Source organism: Helianthus annuus, chromosome 11 (genome assembly GCF_002127325.2).
Source record: "Helianthus annuus cultivar XRQ/B chromosome 11, HanXRQr2.0-SUNRISE, whole genome shotgun sequence".
NCBI classification, from domain to species: Eukaryota; Viridiplantae; Streptophyta; class Magnoliopsida; order Asterales; family Asteraceae; genus Helianthus; species Helianthus annuus.
The window spans coordinates 13370158-13395949 of record NC_035443.2 but is presented as its reverse complement, the minus strand read 5'-3'; the positions used below and the strand labels follow the sequence as shown (position 1 = coordinate 13395949).

The 25792-nt window shown below is 38.1% G+C and overlaps 1 protein-coding gene and 1 pseudogene across 4 annotated transcripts; one reads left to right on the top strand and one right to left on the bottom strand.

The window, feature by feature from the left end:
• Positions 1-11977: 11977 nt before the first annotated feature.
• On the bottom strand, positions 11978-24758 carry LOC110889667 (annotated as a pseudogene).
• LOC110889668 lies at positions 14804-22146 on the top strand. 4 transcript variants are annotated; one of them, XM_035979605.1, is made up of 10 exons: positions 15257-15398; positions 15491-15556; positions 16378-17235; positions 17336-17504; positions 17594-17723; positions 17805-18032; positions 18678-18815; positions 18898-19050; positions 19251-19466; positions 21818-22146. In XM_035979605.1, exons 3-10 carry the CDS (start codon positions 16917-16919, stop codon positions 22004-22006), a joined length of 1542 nt encoding a protein of 513 aa, XP_035835498.1. In that variant the 5' UTR covers positions 15257-15398; positions 15491-15556; positions 16378-16916; the 3' UTR covers positions 22007-22146. The 4 variants fall into 4 exon arrangements, with proteins under 4 accessions (XP_035835497.1, XP_021992924.1, XP_035835498.1 ...); XM_035979604.1 differs by lacking the exon at positions 15491-15556 and adding an exon at positions 14804-15148 and having other exon boundaries at positions 15248-15398; positions 16378-17504; XM_035979603.1 differs by having other exon boundaries at positions 16378-17504.
• Positions 24759-25792: the final 1034 nt, after the last annotated feature.

The following is a 25792-nucleotide window of genomic DNA, read 5'->3' as shown; positions in this document are numbered from 1 at the left end:
AAGAGGGAATGTACAAAGCCAGCTCAGCACGGGAATCAAAACCCCTTCAGAAACCAAGGCAACCAGCAGAACAGAAACAATGAGCGTACATTGGTGCCTGTCAACAACCAAACCAACCGAGCACTTGCAGTTCAGGTGGATGAAGGTTGTGACTGGTCAATCCAGTTGGGTGGTGATGCTCCCGATGGAACAGCATGTTTTGCTCAGGTTGTGAAGGAGCTAGTTCACACCAGTGGTGGAGAATCTTCTGCCAGTGGTGGTGAATCGTCTGAAGATGAAGACTCTTCTGGGTACAGCAGGAGTGTTGATGAAGAATCATCCAATTCTGGTGATGATCATGTGGGTGAGACATCAAATGCAACAATCGATGCAGATATTGATGAACTTTTGGAGGAAGCTGCAGCAGAAGCTCAAAGAAGATCTATTCTGGTGGATCAAGCTGCTTATACTTCGTCTTCTCTCCATTCAGCCTTTATGGCTAATGTCGACGGTTCATCAAGTCAGGTATGTGTCGATGAACCCACTGCTGTTAATTGTGATGAATGTGCTAGGTTGCATGCTAGGTATGCTGACTTAGAAGGAAACATGTCTGAGTTGCAAGCCAAACATGATGCTTTACAAGCTAGTTTGTTTGACTTGCAAGACAAACATAGTTCCTTGAGTGCTGAGTGGTGTGACTTGCAAAGCAAGCATGAGGCTTTGCAAGAGAAATATGATGTGACATTCATCCACAATCAGAAGTTGACTGTGGATCTCTCAAAGTGCACAGAAGCCAACATGTTTTATGAAAACCATGAAAAAGAATTTAAGTCAGTAATTGAGACATTAAAGAAAGATAAAACTGAACTGACAAAAATGGTTTCAAGAAAACAAACTGATATTAATTTGTATATATCTCGCCTGGAGATTATGCAAAAAGAGATGGCTTGTGTGAAAACAGAAAGCGATGCGATCCAGCTTAAGCTAGACAGTTATTTGAGCTCTAGCTATGTGTTGGACCACATCATTGATGTTCAGAAGGAAAAGAGGGATGTCACATGCATTGGCTACAAGAAATGTCCACCACCAGTTAGACACAATTATGATGCCATGCCTGACGAAGAGGACAGGGTATTCTTTGAACCATCTGTGCCTCTAGATGTGAAAGAGTTTGCTGCAGGACTCGGATACCAAAAGGAAGTATCCTCAGATTCAGATGTGTCAGCAGATACATTTGTAAGTGCCGAACAGAATCAAGATCCTCCAGTTGTGATTGAGGATGCTAATTCTTCTGATGATGAATCTGATGATACTGTCCCAGCAAAGTCTGATGTGGCAGCCAAAAATGAGGACATACCTCTCGAGAATCACATTCTATGTGATCCCCCTGTAAAACCCGCTAAGACTGTTGCAACTGAGTCCTCATCTGCAGAAGAGCCGGAGAGTGTGAATTTGCTGTACACTCTTGTTGGTGATGATAAAATTTACTCAGACAAAGATTTTCCCATTAAGAATGTTAATCAATCCTTAATCTGTAAAGTCTTTGAAAATTCGACAAGTAAGTTTTTGGGAAAGTCAGGACCACGTGTTACAGTTACACAGTGTCCTCCTATTCCAAAGGCTGAAATTCGAAAACAATTTGGCAACAAGAAATTACCAACAGTGCCAAAACAGCAAAATCACACCAAGCCCAAAGGAAAATCACCGGCTCAAGCCCAAAAGCAGCCGAATCAAAAGAAGAAGAAAAACGTTAACTTTGTGAAATCGACGGGAACGGACAAAATTGAAATGTTTGAAAATAAATCTAACTTAGATTTTGTCAAGAAAGCTACTGTTTTGAAAAGAAATGAACAAGACAGTTCAAAGCCTAGTACTTCGGGTTCACAAAGTTCAACATCATCGGCTAAGCGATCACATGATACTTCGGGGTTTGTTGAACGAAGATCATGCTTTGAATGTGGAACAATTGGACATATTATTCGAAATTGTCCATATCTTCATAAGCAAAAAGAAAAGGTTGATGTTCCCCGTGACCAAGCTGACTGTAAGCGATCTGTTTCTGTAAAACAAGATCCCCGCCTTGAAAAAGAAAGGGAAAAGAAACAGAAACGCCAACAGGTCAAGAAGATTGAAAAAGCAATTAAAACCGATGTGGTTCAAAAACAATCTGTTGCTGTAAAACCAGACAATTCTACAACTTCAAACAATTCAGAAGTTAAAATTCTAAAGAAAGACACTGGTAAAACAAAACAGACCTGGAAACCTAAATCGGTTACTAAATCAGGGGGACCATCACAATTCACCAACCATCAAAGACAAGAAGTTATTGTCATTGATGAAAATGGAAGACCCAAGACCACAATGGCTTGGGTCCCCATCTCCAACTAATTCATTTGAGTTCATGTGCAGGGTGTTCCAGGAGGAACTGTCAGTAGTCATTGGATTGTTGATAGTGGGGCATCCAGGCACATGACAGGCGACATGAAGCTTCTCTACGACGTTAAATCTATTAGAGGAGGTTATGTTGCTTTTGCTGGAGATAAAGGTGGATATATAACGGGTGAAGAAATGATATCCAACGGGATTGTCAGCTTTGACAAGATCAACTTTGTGCAACAACTTGATCACAATCTTCTTAGTGTTTCTCAAATTTGTGACAAGCAATTTTCAGTACACTTTGATGCTAATGGATGTTATGTGCTGAAGCCGGGCTTCAAAATTCCAAAAGAATGGATTCTCTTGTCGGCTCCAAGGATAAATGATTTGTACGTCCTTGATATGAGCCAAGCTATTACTACGTCTACACAAGCAACTTGTTTCGTTTCAAAAGCCACAGAAAAAGACACTATCTCTTGGCACAGACGAATGGGTCACATTCATTTACGCAAAATGAATCATTTGGTTTCAAATGAACTGGTGAATGGTGTTCCCCTCAAAAATTTCCATCTTCAAGACGTCTGTGTTTCGTGCCAGAAAGGAAAGCAAACAAAGAAGAAGCACCCTACAAAGAAGATCAACACGGTGGCAGTTCCTCTTGAACGTTTGCACATGGATTTGTTCGGTCCTGTCAAGCACAAGAGTATTCGGGGTGATCAATACTGTCTCGTGATAACTGATGATTATTCAAGATTTTCTTGGGTGGCGTTCATGGCACACAAGAGTGAAACCTTTGGCATCATCAAAAACTTGATCATTCAGATTGAGAATTTGTATAAGTTAAAGGTTAGGCGGATACGTAGCGACAATGGTACTGAATTTAAAAATCATTCCATGGCGGAGTTCTGCACCTCAAAAGGTATTCTACATGAGTTTAGTGCAGCTTATACTCCTCAACAGAATGGTGTCGCTGAACGTAAGAACCGCACATTGATCGAGACTGCTAGGACAATGTTAGTAGAGTCGCAGTTGCCCATTCCATTCTGGACTGAAGCTGTGGCCTCTGCATGTTATACATTGAACAGAGTCCTTACAGTCAAAAGGCACAACAAGACCTGCTTTGAGCTTCTTCAAAAACGGAAACCGGATTTGTCTTATCTTGAACCGTTTGGAGCTCCATGCACAATCATCGATCCTAATGGAAAGTTTGGGGCAAAAGCAATTGATGGATACTTTCTTGGGTATGCCACCCCTAACTTACGAGTCTGGAATCTAGAGACTAAAAGGGTCGAGGAATGGTCTGAGGTCAGAGTACAAAGGCACACCTTGCCAGTCAAAAATCCGGGTCAACCTTGGATGTTTGAGTATGATGACTTCTTCAATTCGATCAATGTTGAAGCAGTTGAAGAAAATGCTGCGGCTAGGATGTTTTTCGAGAGTGACAATGCAACAGTTTCACCGGTGGTTCGTCCAATTCTTGTTAATCAAGAACCATCTTCTTCGGTGAACAATAATACTCTCAACAATGAGGATTTTCATGATGCAAACGAATTGAACGAATCTTCAGAGGATGATGAATTTCTAGATGCAGATCAAGAAGTTCCAACAACAGCAGTTCATGGTACTTCAGAGGGTACTCCTCCAGTGGATGCCCATAGAACAGCTGAGGCTACTGCATCATCCTCTTCGTCAATTCCGGGCCTTGATTTGGTTGTTGATCTTAATCTGAACAACCTGGGTATAAATGTTCCAGTTCCAGATAATCCAGAAACAAGGATTCATAATACCCATCCTCAACAAAACATCATTGGAAATGTGCAAAGTGGCGTTCAAACAAGAAACATGTTGCGAAACAACAACAATGCAGGCTTGTATACAGCTATTCGAGAATCCGGGCAACAAAACGATTGGTCTTTCGCGTGTTATGTCTCACAGGAAGAACCAAGAACGTGGAAAGAAGCCTTGAAAGATAACGCTTGGGTTGAAGCAATGCAGGAAGAACTGCAACAATTCCAGAAGCTGGGTGTCTGGAAACTAGTAGAGAAACCTGCTGGATACAAGAAGATTGGTACCCGTTGGGTGTTTAAATGCAAAAAGGATGACCGCGGAGTTGTTATCCGAAACAAAGCACGTTTAGTCGTTCAAGGTTTTCGTCAGATTGAAGGGATCGACTACAACGAAGTCTATGCACCAGTGGCACGTCTCGAAGCAATTCGAATCTTTCTAGCCTATGCGTCCTTCAAAGGATTCAAGGTTTATCAGATGGACGTGAAAAGTGCATTCTTACATGGTGTGGTTGAAGAAGAGGTATATGTCGAACAGCCTCCAGGTTTTGAAGATCCTATCCATCCCGATCGGGTTTGGTTGCTCAACAAAGCTCTCTATGGTCTACATCAAGCACCGCGAGCTTGGTATGCAACCTTATCACACTATCTGCTGGAGAACGGTTTTCGTAGAGGTCTTATCGACTGTACTCTTTTCATCAAAGAACAAGATGGAGATCTTCTTCTGGTACAGGTATACGTTGATGATATTATTTTTGGTTCTACTAATGATGTCTTGTGTAGGAATTTCGAGCGCATAATGCAGGATAAATTCGAGATGAGTGCTATGGGGGAAATGACTTTCTTCTTGGGCCTACAAGTACAACAAACTGAGTCTGGGATATTCATCCATCAGACTAAATATGTTGGTGACATCTTGAGCCGGTTCCAGATGTCTGATGCAACGCCCATTGGTACCCCATTGCCAACAAATCACGGAATTACTCCTGACTTGAAGGGAGAAGCTGTTAGCCCCTCAAACTATCGCGCAATGATCGGATCTCTTATGTACCTCACTGCATCAAGGCCAGACATAATGTACCCAACGTGCCTGCTTGCCAGATATCAAGTTAACCCGAAGGCCTCACATCTTGCTGCTGTTAAAAGGATTTTTCGTTATTTGAAGGCGTACCCTGACACCGGTCTGTGGTACCCTAGGGATAATAACTTTGAACTGGTAGCATTCAGTGATTCTGATTTTGGCGGATGCAAAATCGACGGTAAATCCACAACGGCTGGATGTCAGTTTTTAGGAAATCGCCTAGTCACATGGCAGTGCAAGAAGCAGACGTGTGTCGCTACATCAACATGCGAAGCTGAATACATTGCTGCCTCAAGTTGTTGCTCCCAAGTTCTTTGGATCCAACAACAAATGCGGGACTACGGTTTTGAATTCCTAACTACTCCTATTTACGTTGATAATTCTGCTGCTTTAGATATCACTAGAAATCCTGTGCTGCACTCAAAGACCAAACACATCGAAATCAAATATCACTTCATACGTGATTGCTTTGAGAAAAGGCTAATCGATGTTGTTAAGGTTCACACCGATGACCAACGTGCCGACTTATTTACCAAAGCTTTTGATAAATCAAGATTTGACTTTTTATTATTGGTAAACGGCATTAAGGTCAAGCAAGAGTAAAACCAACATCGGAAAATCATTTTTGTAAATACCTTTGTGTTTTAAATTTGTCTTAGTTTATTGATTTTAGGGGGAGTAAATCCAAAAATCGGAAAATCCAAAAACATCGAAAAATTTCAAAAACACAAAAACAATAGAAAAACAAAAATGAGTTTCCTGGCGAGCAAAAGAGAAAATGATAGTACATCAGTGGTCTATCCAAACCTCTTTAAACCTTAAATGAAAAACGATAAGCAGCTCTATACAAGATGTATCGGTAGGCTCACAATCATTTTAAAGTGTGCAGGGTGATATAAATCTTAAATCGACTGAAGACCAGGTGGGAACCATTCATTGGCATATGGTCTTAGTACCGAAATTTCGTTTGATAGATTGCCGAGGTTCTGAGATATTCGGTCTTTATGCTGCTTATCATCTGGGTATCATGGTTGTATCTTTTACCGAAAAATAACGGGGACGCAAGTCTAGATCTTCCATGATACTATACATACGTGTACATAATACATACTGCATTCGACCTCAATAAGTGATAAACAATCACATGTCCAAATCAAATAAGTGATAAAATATCACATCTATCCGGGTGTCAAGTTCGTCTCTCTGCTGTACGGAAGTACTGACCTGTTCACGAACTTGCTCCTGTGCCCTCATGCATATGAAAATCAAGTTCCTCATCAATAAGTGATTATATCACATAGGGCTTGTTTTCAAATCAAAATAAGTGAGTATCTCACAGCTTATACGGTCAAACAGATGATAATCGGTATACTCACCGGTAAGATGAACTCTCGTGCATACCTTGATACGGGAATGTGTCGTGATGTGGATGAACACCGGTCGGTAAGTATAAATCATACCTTAATGTATCTCCTCGCCATGATTACATCTGATAAGTTGAGCTTAAGTGGACAACAATACCGATAATTGTTATAGGATGCTTATCTTAATGTTAATTAACTGAACAACAAGAGTGTTTTGGCATGACCGTACACTGATATGATTCTCTTACCCTCGAAACTCGCAAAAAGAATGTCTGTATATATTTATTTACTTCTTAACTTTTATGGTTTTATTCTTAAACAGTTTCGTCGTTTGGTGCATATCAGCACGACATTAGCGGTGATGTCGTTTGATAACACTCAAAGGATTTTAAATTGTTGTCTTTTAATTTCAAAAATACCAAAAAGATTTTAGGCGTGTTTTAATATAAACTTTATAAAAGCCAAAAAGATTTTATTTCTACTTTATTTTCGATCGTACGATGTTGGATCTCGAGTCTTCGTTACCTGAAACCTGAACGAAAACCGAATTGACTAAATCTTCATAAACGGTCGAAATTTGCATGGTTTGAAAGTTAAAGACTAAAATTGACAAATTTATTAAACTTTCAAACTGTCGGACGGTGTTTGATTATGACATGGTCATACGTGTGTCATTTGTTTATGCTAACTATATTCCAAGCAGTTGTTCTCATTACGCGTTTAGATTTCTTGCATGTGCAGATTCTAAAGGCTAGGAGAACATGATCGATGACAAAGCTTTGGAATGAAGACACGACGTGAAGGCACTCAAATGATGAAGATGATCGAGTTGCCGCTGACCATCATCAACACCACAAGGATCTCACTTCATAAAGATCAAGTCATTCAAGAGCATAACTCAAGGGGGAGCTTATGCCAAGGGGGAGTTTGTCAACACACTTCCTACATGATACGGGTAGTTTGTTGATACACTCTCTGCTTTCAATACGTGAAGACTTTGAAGATCCTCCGACTTTGAAGACTTGAAAGGACATCAGAGTTTTGAGAACTCGAAGACCAAAGACCGTCGAAGTTCGAGACGAGTCTACAACTATAGAAGATAAAGACAAAGCTACAGCCAAGGGGGAGTTTGTTGGTGCACTTGTGTCTGTACTTTGTCTGTATTCGGTCACGATGTAAACGATGTCCTGATTAGTGTTGTAAGTTGACCAAGTCAACCATCCTCCGGTTTGACTTGGACAACAGTTTGTAAAATATTGAAAGATGTTCTGTGTCGAAGGATAAGAGATCGAAGGATAATGTGGATCCTTCGATCTCATCGAAAGATATGTTTCGAATGATAGATCTCGAAAGGTGATCTTTCGAGGTCCCTGCTGATCCTTCGAATGCTTTGTCATCGATAGGTGATCCTTCGGACCATCTATCGGATCCTTCGGACCAGACATCATGGGCTGGGTATAAATACCCATGCAGTGTGTTGTGTTTCAAAAGGAAGACACTTAGACAGACACAAAAGATAGAGCTGAGAGCATTCTGTCCGAAACACACACACACATAGTGAGAGTTTGCAAGTTAGATTTGTAAACATTGTGCTTGTAACTGAAACCTTCATACGTATTAATACATTGGTGTTAATCGGTGAACCTTGTGTGTTGTGTTTATACTTGTTTCATCCCGGTTTGCTTGCTAGCTTGGATTCCGCACTCGCTAGTGGGTTAGTATAACAAGGTTTAGGTTCGTCATCCTCCGACAAGGGACCTACAGTGTTTACTATATTAGTTACGAACGTGTTTTCATTTTTAGTTTGTGTTTACTATATTAGTTAAGAACGTGTTTACTATAATGCCCTCTATCACAGAAATGGATAGAGGAGTTTTGAAGAGCTCAAAAAATTAATAAGTTTAGGCTTTATAGTTACCTGATTTAGTTGAATATATTGAAAGAGATATCGCGGTGGGAAGATACGAGCCCTAGATTGTTTGTCGATTTAATTCATTGATTGTAGTGGATGACAATGGAAGGTGTTAGTTTGGTTTTGTGTGGAATAAGCAGGAGAACAAATGATATGAATTTAGTAGTTAATTTGACGATTTATGTAATAAGAGGGGTAGGGGCGCCTATCACTCATCACTTATCACTTATCACTCATTACTCACTCACAACTTCTAATCAAGTTCCGTCATGTCATCAAGCATTATTCCATCACTAGTGATAGATTTTAGTGGAAATGCCCATCACCTGTGATGAAATTCCATCACTCACAACCTTTTTTTTTTAAATTATAAATTAACAATATAAAATTATAAATTATAAATTTCATTAAAATTAAAAACAATATTTCTATAAATATTTTAGACTACAATAAAAATAAAAACATACATAAAGAAAATCTGCTCCTCGTCCGAATTAGGAAATTCCAAACTAAAGAACCTACAAGTTCAATTAAATCGTATCTCAACCGAAAGTGAATTTCTTCATCACGCAAGTTTTGTTGGATATTTTCGGGAACGAGAACTTGTGTAGGAGGATACGGCACGCAATCCGGAGATATTGCACGTCCGTCTTCTTTGATTAGAATATTATACAATATGATACATGCATATATTATGCTATGTACTGTTTTCATATTCATCGCACGAACTAGTCAATTTGAATTCATTCACAAGTTTGATACATGGCCTATTGGTTTAACAATCGCATTTCAAAGCAAAGGTCACAGGTTCGAAACCTGTGACCAGCGTTTTTTTAATTAAACCATAGGGGCAATTTTGTAATTTCACCCAAAGTTAACAGAATAAATGGATAATAAATGGATGGGAGTTAAGTTGGTGGACTGAAATGGTTACGAAAATGAAACTAATGGACTGAAATCGCAATTTTTAAACTAATGGACTGAAACCGTTATTTTTGACAAACCTCAGGGACAAAACAGTAATTAACTCTAATTTTTATATTAAACTTTGTTAGTTCTTGTAAACAATGGATAATTTTAATGATAAATAAACATGGTAATGTTCTTATTATAAATATTTAACAAACAAGAATAAAATTAATAATTCTTAGTAGCATGGGTAAACACTTAAACAACTTAAACATAAAATATATAGATTTGGTATACTATTAATACTTATCGGTTAGGTTCGGTTATTTTCGGTTATTGAAAATGATTATCTGAAAACCGAACCGAAATTTTCGGTTATTAAAAATCCGAAAACCAAACCATCGGTTTTTGTTTTGGTTCGGTTTTTTCGGTCCGGATTTTTCGGTTATTTCGGTTACGGTTCAAATTATTTCGGTTTTCTGCTCACCCCGATTATGCCCCATCTAACTTTTAAAACACCAAAAGCCCTCTCAACATCTTTTCTTGCCGATTCTTGCAACCATTTGAACGCCTTTTCTTTAACCTCGACAAGAAATGAATGAGTTTTCACAAAAACAGACCATGATGGGTAGATACCATCCACAAGAAGAAAGCCTCGTCTGTAACATCTTCCATTAACATAGAATGGGCAGAAGGATGCGGTACCATCCATTACGGTTTGAAACAACGGTGACGTGTGCAAAACATTGATATCGTTGTTTGAACCTGGAACACGAAAATATGAATGCTAAAACCATAAATCATTCGACGTCACCGCTTCATGGTTGGTCTTTTGACGTCACCCCTAACATACGACGCTCGCAACTCTCTTGGACAATTTCTCCATTCGATATGTGTATAATCGATGCTACCGAGCATCCCTAGAAAATGCCATCTAGCCTCATGTGCGGCGTAAATACGTGAGATGTCGTGTCTCGTCGGTTTACGTAAAAACTCTTTACCATAATTTAATGATCGTGTTACAAAAAAATTGCAAACATTCACGTGAAGTTCTGTTCGACATAGCTAAGTATTCATCAAATTGATCGGGATGGTTACCTGTCAATAGTTGGCGAATTGAAGATGTGCATTTTTGTATCGGCATGAAACTTCGTTTGCCCCTCCCGTCGTAATGTTCTTGAAACCATTCTTCGCTTGCTTCAATGTCTCCAACAATTATTAAAAATAATTCTTTTGGTAAACGAAACCGATCTCTAAACGTTTCGGCATTGTAGACTTGATTCTCCACAAAATAATTGTTCATTAACAATTCGTTGGCATGTATACTGATCCACCATTTTCTTCTTTGGGCGGCTCGAACTTGCTTCAAGTTCGTTATACACCGACTCGAAAAATTCAACCATCTCATTGTCGGAAGAAGATTAGCTGTCGCTATCGCTGTCCATCGGAAACATCGAAGCCGTAGGAAAATCCATTTGTGAAATATGTAGAATGTGTGATATATGTTTTTGTTTTCGTGTGGGTTAAATGGTATAAAAGTGTGAAATATATATTGGTTGTTTAAGGGTTTTTAATTAAACAACGGTCAAATGCCAACGGCCAAACACAAACGGTCAAAATTTTGAAAGTTTAACGCGTCAAAAAGTTAACGCGTTGCAAGGTTGACGCGTTATACAATGGGATGGCGGCGGTGTTTTTTTCACGTGTTATGGGGCCGATCACGGGGTGCCCCTACCCCCTAACCAATTGGTGTTCTTATGGTCATTGATGGGTGTAATGACGACTTCAATATTTGATTAAATGGATCACTAAAGGTGTATTATGGATCGATTAGAAGGTAGGTACTAATGTTCTCTACTATTGTGATTCATATGGGGTCGAAAAAGGAGATGACCCATCGTTCAAAATCGAGTTATGGCGTTTTGTCCGGAGAGACGGGTTTAGGGTTCGCGAACATTTGGGGTTTTCACATCATGCATTTCTAGTAGGAGAGAGAGAGAGAGCGATGAACAGAGAGAGAGGAGCGACAGTGATGGAAAAACCGGCCACGTCTCCGACCGACCAACCTCCCGTCGGATCCGTGGTGGTGGTTGACAGCGACCGTGAAAGCTGTGGCTTCTAGGATTCCGTCGAGGGTACCAGTGTCTCTCATCGGACGATCTAGAGACAGAATGGGAAACTTGAAGGTGATTTTGAACAACCGTAACGTCAGAGACTTGAATCGGTTCCGACAAGAATGATAAGCTCTTTTTGTCTGAATCTCTCCATTTTTATGTAGATCGGCTCATCGCGTAGTTAGGGTACATCATGAAGCCACGCGTGAGAGTGGCTGAGAAAAAGACCGTGGTCAGAGGCGCCTAATAATTGAAGGTAACCGCTGTCAATGCATAATTATGTTAACCACCTATGTGTCTTTCTTCTATGTGTGTATTTCCTTTAATTTTTCTACTTTTGCTTAGTATGATTCTGAAGGAAGATATGGTCTGGTGAAGTTTGTAAAGGTGGTGAGAGCCAATGGGCCTTATCTTCATCTCTGAAAAGGCACATTGAACTTTGGCTCTTAATTCTCAACTTTTTTCCTATAATATATTATATTACCTATTATAAAACCAACTTTCGTTTGTGAGAAGAAAGTATAGTGTACAAGTTCTCAAAGCATTTGTGCAACTTTGCTTTACTGCTGTTGCAACTTTGGTTCATAGTGTTCTTGTTCCCTAATAGGCTCAAAAATCACCGATAAAACTCGGTCCTTGGATCTTGCATCTGGAGCTCCATGCCCATCCCCATACTGGTATGTACAATGTGAAATTCGAGCAAGATTAATGGCCATATCAATGAATGGATCTTTCGAGTCATCCGGACATGCAACTCGCGCTTCAATCATCTTCTTCCATGCTTTGTCGATTAGGCTTTTTATATATTTGCGTGCAACTTGCTCACAAACATCATGTTCTTGCATGTAACATGATATTGCGTTAACACTTTTGCCTCGATCCATCTCATCCTGTACAAAGAAATAAAATGTTAGAATGAATATAAACATTATAGTAAATTACACTACTAGAAAATTTGGTATTTGTAACCGTAGTTGGGTCCCAAACGGCCGCAAATGGCTATTTCTTTTACAGTAATTGTGGTGGCAAAAACATTCTCGGTAATCTTATTTTGCGATGGTTTGCGACCACCTTGGCAGTCGCAGTTTTTGCAACCGTGTGATTTTTTACGGTTTGTGATTTACTACTTTTGCGATTGATTTAGGACTACCTTTTATATTTGGTTTGAGGCCGGTATTAATTATTTAATTTTGATTATTGATTTGCAACTGATTTGCGTCTGAAACTGGAACTAGTTGGTCACTTTTGCGACTGTTTTGCAACCATATCTTGCTCGGCCACTAATTTTGCGACCGCGTTGTTTCAATCCAAATCTGTCGCTTATTTTGCGATACTTCTTCCGATCGCAATTGACTATTTCCTAGTACTAAAAGTTGTACCAAAACTGTGAAACATATATGAAGCTTACAGATGAAGTAGCCAAATCGTTGTAAAGTCGGAAAATCATAGATGACCATTTAATAAGATTATCAAACTTTCCCATGGATGAGTTGGTTACATCTTTTTTGGCATCTTGATTCATTAAGAAGTAGCCATGAGTAAGTATAACTACTCCTGAAACAGATCGCCACGCGTTATCAAGATAATCTTCTAGTGCTGGCTTGTAGTTGATATGATTCCACTTCGCTTCCACAAAGAATGCTTCGGTTAATTCTCCCCACTATGTATATGGAAATAAATAAGAGTTATAATACGCGATTAAAGAATGTGTTTCTTTTATCAATTCTTGTATACTAACCACTTTTGCAAGGATTGGTATGATGTTTGTTCCTTGTGCAACTAAAGTGTCATAACCCATATCATTAATGGTGTTGTAAAGAGCTAGGAAGCCAACTTGTAGAACCTCAGACATATGTTTCATTGCGTTTATATCCCACCTACAAAAAAGATGATCAAGTCATGAAAACTTGAAAATGGTTATGAAACTTAAAGAATGGATCAATTCATGATTCTAATTTTAGAACCTCTTGACAGCGTCTGTGAAGATCTTCAGTTCATCTATAGATCCATAAACATCATAGATGTCATCGATTGTAGTTATTAACGCGCCAACTTTTGTTAGCCCTAAACGACACGAATAATATTGAGGTTCAAATACCATCCCAACACTCCAAAAGAAGCATTCCATGAGTCGGTCCCTGCTGAAGCTTAACTTGCTTGCTAGGCCTATCTTATTCCACCATCTATTTTATAAGAGTAAAAGAAAAACCCTCAATAGGAAACGTAATTGAAACATTCATGCATGATTTATGATTTATTATGCAACATCACAAATAGTACGTTCAATACACATACCTTTCCGGAATTTACTACACCACAAAAGTGTTTAGATTATAAACAAATGTGAATATGCGTGACAAACTAAATTTAAATCTTCATACATAATACATAGAATCTAATACGCTATGTTTTAAAGAGAGCGTTAGCCAAGTTTTTTTTTCTATTATAGTTAATACTATTTTATTTGTCATTTAATTTGTTAGTTATTATTTTATATCTAGTTTAAATATTATGATAATTACTGATCTTTTATTATTATTCTTTTTAATGTACGTAATCTCTATAAATAAAGTGATATGGTGTTCAGTCAACCTTGAATTAAAAAATGGAACAACAAATACAAGAATGATTTGCAAAACAAATTAAAATGCAAGGAGAAAAGTAAATCAAAGGAAGAGAAAATAGAATAATGAATCATGAAGCTGTTGAAACTTTGACCAAGGTTTCTAAGACCACCCGTAGTGGGGTAGTCACTACTAGAAAAGTTGGCATTTTACTACGGAACTTTGCTACGGAAAAAAATACGTCACAAATTTTGACTAAATTGTGACGCATTTATGACGACAAAAAAAAAAAAAACATATTTTCTTAACAAATTTGCTACACAATAGTGACAAAAACAAAAAAACATCTAATTCTGTCACAATTTCGTTATAAATATGTCTGAATTTCTTTTAAAAAGTATTGACTAATTAGCTAATTTACTATTATTAGACACATATTACTACTCTGTGACGCATTTGCTACGAAAACCAATTAACTTATTTTATTTTCAATCTAAAAATAAGTATATGTACAACCTAAAAGAAATATTAGTAGGTGAAATATTAGAAATCGTAAATTATAGTCTTTTTTTTTTTAACAGATGGGGGAATATTATTAAAACAACCAAAAGGCAGAATCCATAGCAAGCAGCTAAGGATCGTAAATTATAGTCAATTTAAGTTATTTTCAATCTTATTTTTGATTTAATATATAAAACTACCGTCAAAGAAAGAGGAAACGCCGTTTAAACCCTAACAATTAGCTCTCATATCTCTGTATGTCCTTCCAAACCTAAAAATCCAGCTCTCTTCTCTTTCCTTGCTGCTCTCATCAACAACAACCATCGCCACCAACATTAGCTCTCGTAGCTCTCGTACAACGGCTCTCTCATCTTCGTGTACATCTTATCTCTACTGACATCTCGCGGATTCCAGATCTAGAACCATCATCGGTGCCGTAAAACAAATTTGTTTCAGAGGCGATTGAATCTGTTTGATTGGAGCTAGAAATCGAGTGAATATGTTTCGATTAGAGTCTGCTTCGATTGAATGTGTTTCGATTGAACATCGAAATCTTCTGATAAGGTACGTAATGAAAACCTAGATTTGAACTTTGACCTTATATAGATTTGAACATTCTGACCTAATTAAACCATCGACTTATCAAAATTTTAATTCATATAGGCACTGAAACGAATTTGATTTTGATTTTCAATCGATTGGATCAACAATTACTGAAAATTTGAATGTGTTGAGATGTTTGCTCTTTGCGTTTGCTCATTTGCATGATTTCTTCAGTAAATTCATTGATTGGTGGAAAGCGAGTACACTTCAGGTTCGTTTCTTCTGTTTGCCTACTTTTTGTTGTTCGAATATTATGTTATTGTTATATTTATGATGTGAAGTTTGTGTTGTGTGAATTGTTAGGGTTATGCTTTGATCTGCTTAGGGCTTGAAGATTTTGATATACGCCGTCTCTATCTACGTATACAAGTACTGTATATTTGCATCTTAACTTGTTTTTTTTTATTTGTATAATAATGCATCTGAAAATGCTGTAATGAAATTTGGTTATTATAAGGACATGTTGTAAGATATTTTAGTTTATGTTGATTAGTGCTCATATTTTCCTAATCCATGTCATAGTTTTTGTTGATATCCGTTCGTTTGTTATTCTGTATTTAATCATCTATAGTTTTTGTTGATATTAATACAATATCCGTTTGTTTGCTATTCTGTATTTACATTTTGGTTGTTGATATTGATAGGATATTCGTTTTTTTGCTGCACATTCCTGTTCATAGTTTTTACATAACTTAAGACTTTTAGAAGCAGTTGTATTGAATAAGCTTCAATTGTGTTGTTTAGAGCTTCAATATCCGTTCGTTTGCTATTTTGTATTTGATCATGAATAGTTTAGGTTTTGATTGTTAATATTGATATGGCTGTTCTATATCACTCGTATCTCTGAAGATTGTTAGCCCTAATTATGCATTAAGTCATTTGAAGACTTTTAGCCCTAACTATGCATTTAGTCTATCAAACTTCTTCTGAATTTGATCATGGTTGTTCTATCACTCGTATCTCTCATTCTTGAATATGTTGAGTACTGGTACAATTAGGTTAGTTTATGATGGAATTAGTGAACGAGAGTTGATCTGATGTGTTCTATATCACTCGTATATCTCATTCTTGAATCTTGACAAGAATGAGCCTCCAATTCTAAGTCATACCATATCTTTATCCACCCTTCTATATTTGCATTCCGCTCGGTTCATTTTACCTGTTTCTAATGCAAGTATAATTGAAAATAGAAGGGGTTGAGGTTTTTAAAATTAGATGCCCATGTGGCAAATGCCAAAATCTCCGTTTCAAGAGCAGAGCAGAGATGAGGTTGAGGGCCACTTATATGACAAAGGGTTCATGGATGATTATAAGGTATGGTATGCACATGGCGAGTCATTTTGTACACAAGACGTGGGTCGATGTTCAAACCACATACCGTCTCAACAAATGGGTCAAGACAATGATGAAGATCTTGGTGAATATGCCGAATACAATGAAATGGTTATGGAAAGCATGCACCAAGATCCAAGTCAAACAGCCACGGCATATTATACCATGTTAAGTAAAGCCAATGAGCCTTTGTGGCCTGGTTCTGAAAAAGCTAGCACACTCTCTACTGTTACTAGGTTATTGAATTGGAAATCAGACTGTAATGTCTCTGACTCAACATTTGATAAACTACTTATCATTGTTAAAGATATTCTACCCAATGGTGAAAAGCTACCTAGAAACTTTTACGAGACCAAGAAGATGTTGAAGCCACTAGAGTTGCCGTCACAAAGGATTCATGTATGCGAAAACCATTGCATTCAGTGGTAGTAGTCATGGGGCATTTGGTGGTAGTAGTAGTCGTGGGGATTCGGGGGATCCCATGGCTGATTTGCACGGGGCATTGCGTGAGCAGCGGTCACGTACCGATCGTGGGGCATTTGGTAGTAGTAGTAGTAGTCGTGGGGGTTCGAGGGATCCCATGGCTGATTTGCACGGGGCATTGCGTGAGCAGCTGTCACGTACCGATCGTGGGGCATTTGGTGGTAGTAGTAGTCATGGGGGTTCGGGGGATCCCATGGCTGATTTGCACGGGGCATTGCGTGAGCAGCGGTCACATACCGATCGTGGGGCGTTTGGTGCATGGTAGTAGTAGTCGTGGGGGTTCCGGGGATCCAATGGCTGATATGCACGGGGCATTGCGTGAGCAGCGGTCACGTATGATTTCTAGTTACGCATCTGACCATTACAGTGGGGATGCCAATTCTGTGGATGGCGATCATGAGGATGACGTAAACCATCCTTCTCAGCACAACTCGTATGTCAGAGATGCACCTCGTAATACCTCACGAGGGAGATTGATCGAGCGTCGTCCATCGGGAGAAGGGTGTGTAATAATAACAATAATAATAATTATAATAAGTATTAAAATAATCATAATAAATAAACTAATTTGGTTCTTATAAAATATTGTAGGTTTGTGAACGTGCATGGTGATATTCATAAGAGTATCTCTCGTATACTACGTGAGCATCGTGATGGAGCTTGGCTCACGTTCAAACAGGTTCCGCGGGAAGAAGTGGCTCGTATGTATGACCGATTTAGGGTAATATATTAATAAATTATTTTTATATCTTTTGCTTAATTGTTAAGTTTGCATTCTTTTACATTTCTTTTGTTTTTGCAGACCCGTTGGACATGGGATCCAACAAACGAAGAAGCATTATACGAAGGCTTTCTTAATGTGCTAAAGAGACTTTTTAAAGACATTACAATGCAATTGAGAATAAAAGCTACAAAGCTTGCTTATGAAGCTGGAGAAAAAATTAACCCAAGTGTTCCTAATCAGTTTCGCATTATTTGCAAATACCCGCCCGAATCAATACCTATTAACATATGGCGTGACATGTGTTCGGTAAGCAAGTTAACACATTAGTGTTTATTTTTTATTATTTATTTTCTTTTATATATTTTGTATGCTTGGTGACGGGTCAGAATTGAATCTGATACAAAATAGGTTAACCAGTTGACTACATATCAGTACCTTATTTTAAGTATCCTATTCTGAATGATGTGTATTAAGGACATAATAAAATGAACATTTTTTTTCTAGAATTTGTACGTATGTGATAGTGGTCATAGGCTAAGGCAACTCAAACAACTCAAACAACTTATTTTAAGTTTTTTTTTTCTAGAATGATGTGTATTGCGGTGAAAACGTATGATTTTCGGTCAAATTTCTGAACTTTTCTATTAATCTTGGACTGATTTGGTTTGTCTCAGGTCGAATTTTGTATATTTCGGACTGTTTCGGTGATATTCAGATCGACATTTGATCATTTTGAACACTTTATAATCTGTCGCGTGTTGTTAAGAAGAATAGAAAACGAATAATATTCTTAGTGATAGCTGGTAGTGTCGTTTATAAGGGGTAATAGGTTTTTGTGTGCAGCTGAAGTAAAAAATCTTTATAGAATTCAAATAAGGTACTGATATGTAGGTTAAAATGGGTCTTTTTGACAAAATTTAATCTGATACAAAATGGGTTTACTCTTTACAGTCTTGGAACACAAAAGAATGGCTTGATAAGTCGAAGACCGAGTCATCAAACCGGAAAAGCGGCGATATCAATTGCGGTCGCGCATCATCTCGACACACAGGTGGATCAATGGGCTTTGATGAGCGTCGTGACAATTGGGTATGCTAATATATATATCAGTTTCACTAATTGTTTGTACTTCAACACTTATAACATTAGTTATTCTCTATGTTTTGTGTAGAAAAGGACATATGATCGGGAACCTAGTTGGAAAGAAATCTTCCTACAAACCCACCTCACCAAAAAGTGCAAAGAAGTGTTAAGGAAACGGGATATTAGCATATATGACATGAAGAATTTGGAGTTTTGTACAGACGAATCCAGAGAAGCATATGTAAGTTATCTTATAAACTTAAAACATATACGACAGGAGTTTGTTTTTTATACCAGGGTTGTAATCTGATTGGATATATGGAATGTATAACAAGTAAAATTGTTAGTTAGGAAAATCGACCGCTGCCTACTTCAGCTTTAATCAGATCTTCCATGCTAATGTATAATAACTCACAATTGCATTATTTTAATATATTTTAGGGTGGCTACTTGGAGGCGATGCATGATCTTCATGGGTCTGACTTCACTGAGGTTCCTGATGACCCTGGGGTGTGGGCTCGTGTGCAGGCAGGAGGCCGTAGGATTCGGGTATATGGGGTAGGATCTTTGGATTTGCATTACATGGTGACCGGGACGTCATCCTCTTCTAGCGGGTGTGCATCATCATCTATTGATTACCAACGGTCCCAAGAAGAGGTAATATAAACTCAAGATAATTAGTAGAACTTGCTTTAAATGGATTTAGGCCTGTTTCTTTATTATCATTTTCATTTAGTACCAAATGGCAAATGCACATAAGATTAGATGTGAATAGATAATTAGTTAATTGCCTAATAAAAAGCTTTAACTGTTATAAAATTCAAAATCAAACCTGTACGATACAAAGGTTAAGGATTGAGGATAGACTGCCTTTATTTTGGAATAAGATAGATAGACAGACAGACAGACAGACAGACAGACAGACAGACAGACAGACAGACAGACAGACAGACAGACAGACAGACAGACAGACAGACAGACAGACAGACAGACAGACAGACAGACAGACAGACAGACAGACAGACAGACAGACAGACAGACAGACAGACAGACAGACAGACAGACAGACAGACAGACAGACAGACAGACAGACAGACAGACAGACAGACAGACAGACAGACAGACAGACAGACAGACAGACAGACAGACAGACAGACAGACAGACAGACAGACAGACAGACAGACAGACAGACAGACAGACAGACAGACAGACAGACAGACAGACAGACAGACAGACAGACAGACAGACAGACAGACAGACAGACAGACAGACAGACAGACAGACAGACAGACAGACAGACAGACAGACAGACAGACAGACAGACAGACAGACAGACAGACAGACAGACAGACAGACAGACAGACAGACAGACAGACAGACAGACAGACAGACAGACAGACAGACAGACAGACAGACAGACAGACAGACAGACAGACAGACAGACAGACAGACAGACAGACAGACAGACAGACAGACAGACAGACAGACAGACAGACAGACAGACAGACAGACAGACAGACAGACAGACAGACAGACAGACAGACAGACAGACAGACAGACAGACAGACAGACAGACAGACAGACAGACAGACAGACAGACAGACAGACAGACAGACAGACAGACAGACAGACAGACAGACAGACAGACAGACAGACAGACAGACAGACAGACAGACAGACAGACAGACAGACAGACAGACAGACAGACAGACAGACAAGACAGACAGACAGACAGACAGACAGACAGACAGACAGACAGACAGACAGACAGATAAGCATGTATAATATATATAAATACGAACAGAGGATAGTTTCTTTATCTAAACCAAACTGTTGATGCAAGAGCTGGATTTTCCATTTGGTGGAATGGGCTGGAGTGAACAGGAGGCATGTTGTTGATATATATGCTACAAAATAAGTTATGAGGGATAAATCTTGGAAATATATATAGGACTATAGAGCTAGGTTGTTTGGTTTATTGGTTGGACATGAAAGGCATAAAACTAGTGAAAGGTAATCAGCATAAATCATTTCAAGGTTAATAAAATTAGGCACTTTTGAGACAACCAATAGTGTCCACTTATTAAAGCGTCTTGTGATGATGTAATATCATTTTTAGCATTATAATCCTGAATATGTATTTTTTTTTAAATTCAAGCCTCATATATTGATGGCCTAAATTTCTACTGAAGAAACTGTTATCACCTCAACACAGGCACCTTCTTTCCAAATTTGTATCATAACAATGGCATCTTTTAACTGGAGAAAAATACCTTATTCCACTTGCTTTTGCATATTTATATGATCACAAGTTATATGGTTTAATGTACTTATAGTACCACACCGGGTAAAATGGATGGGTCAAGCTGGGTTCTGGTCTAAGCAGATTGTTTAAAAAGTATCAGTTTGGGTAAAATGGCATCTTTTAGGTCTATTTAGGTTATTTGCTTTAAGTTGTTTTTTGACAGTAGCTGTTTGAAAAATATATTAAACCTAGTCTGAATTTCGACTCAATACAATATAGCCTGTCATCCAACCCCCCGCGTAATATTTTTTAAGTTGTTTAGGTTATTTGCTGTAAGTTTCTTTTGAAGAGTGAAGTTAAACGACTTTCTTCGACCAACTTAAATCAGGCTGCTCGAGATGAGTTGTCCCTCACTCTATCACTAGTTTTGTTCAATCTTTCTGTCGACATAAGTAGTCTTACTTTTTGATCTGCTGAAACCTGTGACATTAAAGTAAAAAAGATAACATTTTTAAGGCAAACAGCTTTAATCTTCTAAAAAATGAATGGAATAAGAAACAAGATTAGTAAGCATATGGTTGCTGCATCAGCCATTCCCGACTCTAACAACTCATCTCGAGCAGCCTGATTTAAGTTGGTCGAAGAATTCTAATACCCGGGGTTCGGTTTTTCTTTTCAGTTGAGGCTCAAGCTATGCGAACATGAACATGACTTCCATATTATTTTTTTAAGTTTCTAATCTCTTTGCCCTAACATATTTAGGCTCAAGCTATGCGAACAGAATTGGAAGACATTCAAGCTCGTCTTGAAAATGAGACGAAGGCGAGAGAAGATCTTATGGCTCGTTTTGAAATTGAGAGAAAAGCGAGAGAAGATCTTCAACAACACATTAATGAAGCGGTGAAAAGAGAGCTACAAGACTTCATGAAGAATTGGCGTTCTAGTAATTAGTTATAAGTTGGTATCGTTTTAAACACATATGCTAAGTTGGTATCGTTTTAAACACATATGCTAAGTTGGTTGCGTTATGGATGTTACAAGTTGGTTAGCTTTATTGTGGTTTTAAAACAGGTTTTATAATTTTCTAGTGATTTCATTTTGCATTTTTTTAGTAAAATAAGATCTGAATGCTTTTAGCTTTTTTTTTTTTTTTAAATTTTAAATGTTTCGTTACAAATGTGTTACAATCACAGATCTGTTTTGTTGCAAATGTGTTGCAAGCATTAAAACATAACAACTATGAAATGCGTAGGAAATGCGTAGTAAAATTTGTGACACAATATTTTCGTAGGAATTATGTTAAAATTTGCGTAGTAAATGCGTAGTAATTAGTTTCCGACGAGGCTTTTTCCAACATCAAGGTTTTGTTGCAAATGTGTAGCAAATCTCAGTTTGCTACGCATTTGTGACGGAAATGCTTGTTAGAAAATGCCAAATTTCTAGTAGTGAGTATTTTAAAAGAAAATTAAAAAAAAAACGCCTCGAAACGCCCCCCCCCCCCCCCCCCTATTACTGCATGCGTTATTTGGCATTATTTTTGAAAAAAATTGCATGTAGGCGTTTTAAATAAAACGCTCAAGTGGGTCAAATGGAATTTGAATGTGGCCAATGGGAGTGGTCCAAGGTTTGACTAGCAAATGAGCAACTGTTTGCTTTTTTTTTTTAATGATTGAAAGGGACATTATTAGGCATTATTCCCACTACGCCACTTTTGCAATAACGCCCCATGCTGACTGGACTGCCACGTGTCGTATAATGCCCTATGGTGGGGGCATTATTTTGTTTAACCACTACACATGGTCTAAGGGGATCCGGGGTGGGGAGGTTTTACCCCGTGATGAATTTGTTTAACGAGTGATGGTGAACAAAACACCACCGCCAGCCATCTTTTCAATGCCTGAAAGTTATAAGGCGTAGAAATTATTACGCGTGAAGGTATTGTGAGTGATGGTATTGTTGGGTGTTGTTGAGTGTTGCGAGTGATGGGTATTGTTGGGTGTTGTGAGTGATGACTATTTCCACTAAAAAAGATTGTGAGTGGGGGAATAATGGTTGATAACATGACGGAACTTGATTGGATGTTCTGAGTGATGAGTGATCACCACCCCACCTCTAATACATGCTCAATTCGCTATGCTTCATTTCAAGTTACACATTGCTCAGAAAGTCTATTACGAGGACCACATGTTAGCTGACTTTATTATTTATTATAGTCCTCATTATTTGTGTTATTATTCGATGATACTCTAATGGAACGTTAGTGATTCAAATTTGCCGTTTAAAAGATTTTTATTTGTTTTATCAATAACCTTCTAAAAACTTTTTAAAGAGAAATATTAATTAACTCGAGAGAGATCAAGAGAGATATATATTTAATGTTTATAGTGATCGACGCTTACCTTGACACATTTTGAAGTTCTCTCTTGTGTGCTGATTGAACCATGTTGAAATCTAATATAGCAAGCTCAAGCAACATTTGATTAGCATCTTTTCTTTTACCATATGCATCAATGTACCACCTAGCTTGTAGCCTATGCATCCTACGATACAAAGGAACATCCAATGCATGATTTATGTGATCATTTTCATTGGGATTTATTTAGATTCAGCAAACTCTTCACTACAATTAACTTGGCGTCATCCAAATCTAACTCTCCCTCGAGTGCAAGATATGAAGCTTCGTATAAACTTAATGTTGCTTCGACGTCTGCATGTAGACATCCTATCAAACCGCCATCGGTGTCCTTGAATCTCTTAAGAAAATCTGATGAGCTCCAATCAAATCATCAGCGTTAATCATATAAGCAACGCAGGGATAAATGCATGGAAAAATTTTCGTCAGTACCGCGTAGAAATTAAGTTTTTGTTGAAAAAAGTTTTCCAAGAAGTATTTTCCAACAACATCATTTTTGTTTTAAATTTGTATGACATGGGGTGCTTCACAAATTTTGACACAGGAAACCACCCAGTTTTCTAGTAGCGTATATGGCCGGTAAAGTGGCAGCCCCAAAAGGGTGTGAGCTGGCTGTTAAACACGCCCCAAAAGGGCGTGCGGTGAGAGGAGTCATGGGCGTTATTGTGGAGTGTTTGTGACCCCATGCCAGAGTCAATCAAAAAATCAATGTGGGAGGTGCGGTTTAAAAGAGATCCAAAGCATAACGCATAGCCTAACCATATATGAAGTTAGAACTACCTTGTGAGACACTAAAGCCATGTTGTCTAAGAAGCCTGAATTCAAGAGAAACAGCATGAAGATTGTCTTCTTCTTCTTCTTTAGTTGCATAATGTTTTGACGCGACTTTGCTGAGTACTCGGGTTATATCAGGTTGAAATCGATATCCAAGGCCCATCCTTTCAATGTCATCTATGAGCTCAAGCAACTGCAAAGTAATCAAACCACCATTTTCATAATCAATAAACAGTGTCATCACTTTCTCCTCTAGCTTCTCCACTTTCTCCTTGCAGTTCATCTGAATAAATATAAAAATAAAACACTTATGTCATGCATGTCTACGTGTAAACTGTAAAGTCTTTAATTAAACATGTCACTAATTTTAACATCAATATGCATATGCTTACTGAGAAACTGGTATCAAAGCCCTCCATAAGATCACAACTCCAAATAGTTTTCTGGTAAAGAGCTGCATTAATATGGGTTTGCATTGTTGGTTTTATATATTTCTTTCTTGTTTTTCAGTGGCTCAGTGCCAACCGAAACCCAAACTGTATATTTATAGTGTGGTCAAAACCAAAAATGTATGGAGAACGCCTATACTACGCACTTCCTAAAGTCAAAGAATTACTTCTTTAAAAGGTTAAGACCTGAACATTAATGATGATCTATCTTATAAAGTATAACCATGCATTTCTTTTAGACCATCCGTAACAGGCATTATAAAGGTGTGAAGGAGTTTGAAAACACTGGGCATTAAGAGAGAGAGAGAAAGGTATTTCTAGTATAACGTCAAATAAGAAGAAAACAATTGGAAAATAATGATTGAAAGGGCATTAAGGTGCGTTAATCATTAAACATTTTTTAAGAGGTGTTATAATACTAATATGGCGGAAAATGCCCCTTCGGGGCATTAACCATTAGGGTGGACGGTATAGTGTGTTTGAGTGGCTTCGGTGATTGATTTCACCGATCGGTGAACCACCCCGGCCCGTATTCGGTGATCGGTGATTGAGGGATTTCGGTGTATACTCACCGAATGTTTGAGTTTGATTGATTGAGTTTAATGGTGGGTCCCAACCCCTTTCAACCAATCACATTTTTTTTTAAATTCTTTACCACTCTTTAGGTGTTTGAATCATACCCTCTGATTGAGTGCAAAATGGGGAGTGAAATGAGGACTTGACATAGCATGATATTATTGGCTAGAGAATAACTCAAACACTCTAAAGTTATTGAACCATACCCTCCACCCTATGGTCTTAGAAACTAAAATGGAAACAAGGAAGCGTGTCAAAAATGGTAACATAGCTACCTCATTAAAACAAGTAAAAATTACCAAAATAGACTAGTTAACAAAAAAAAAAAAAATTAACAAAATAAACAATAAATAATATATGTGTAAAATGTGGACTAAATTTTAACCTCCGCCGGTCGCCAATGCTTTTTTTTAAGAGCAACAAAAAAATAAACGATCAATAATACACGTGTAAAGTTGTGGGCTAAGATCGTGAGATATGGTGGGGCGGGGGTTTGGGGCATGGGTTGACACGTGGATTATGGGG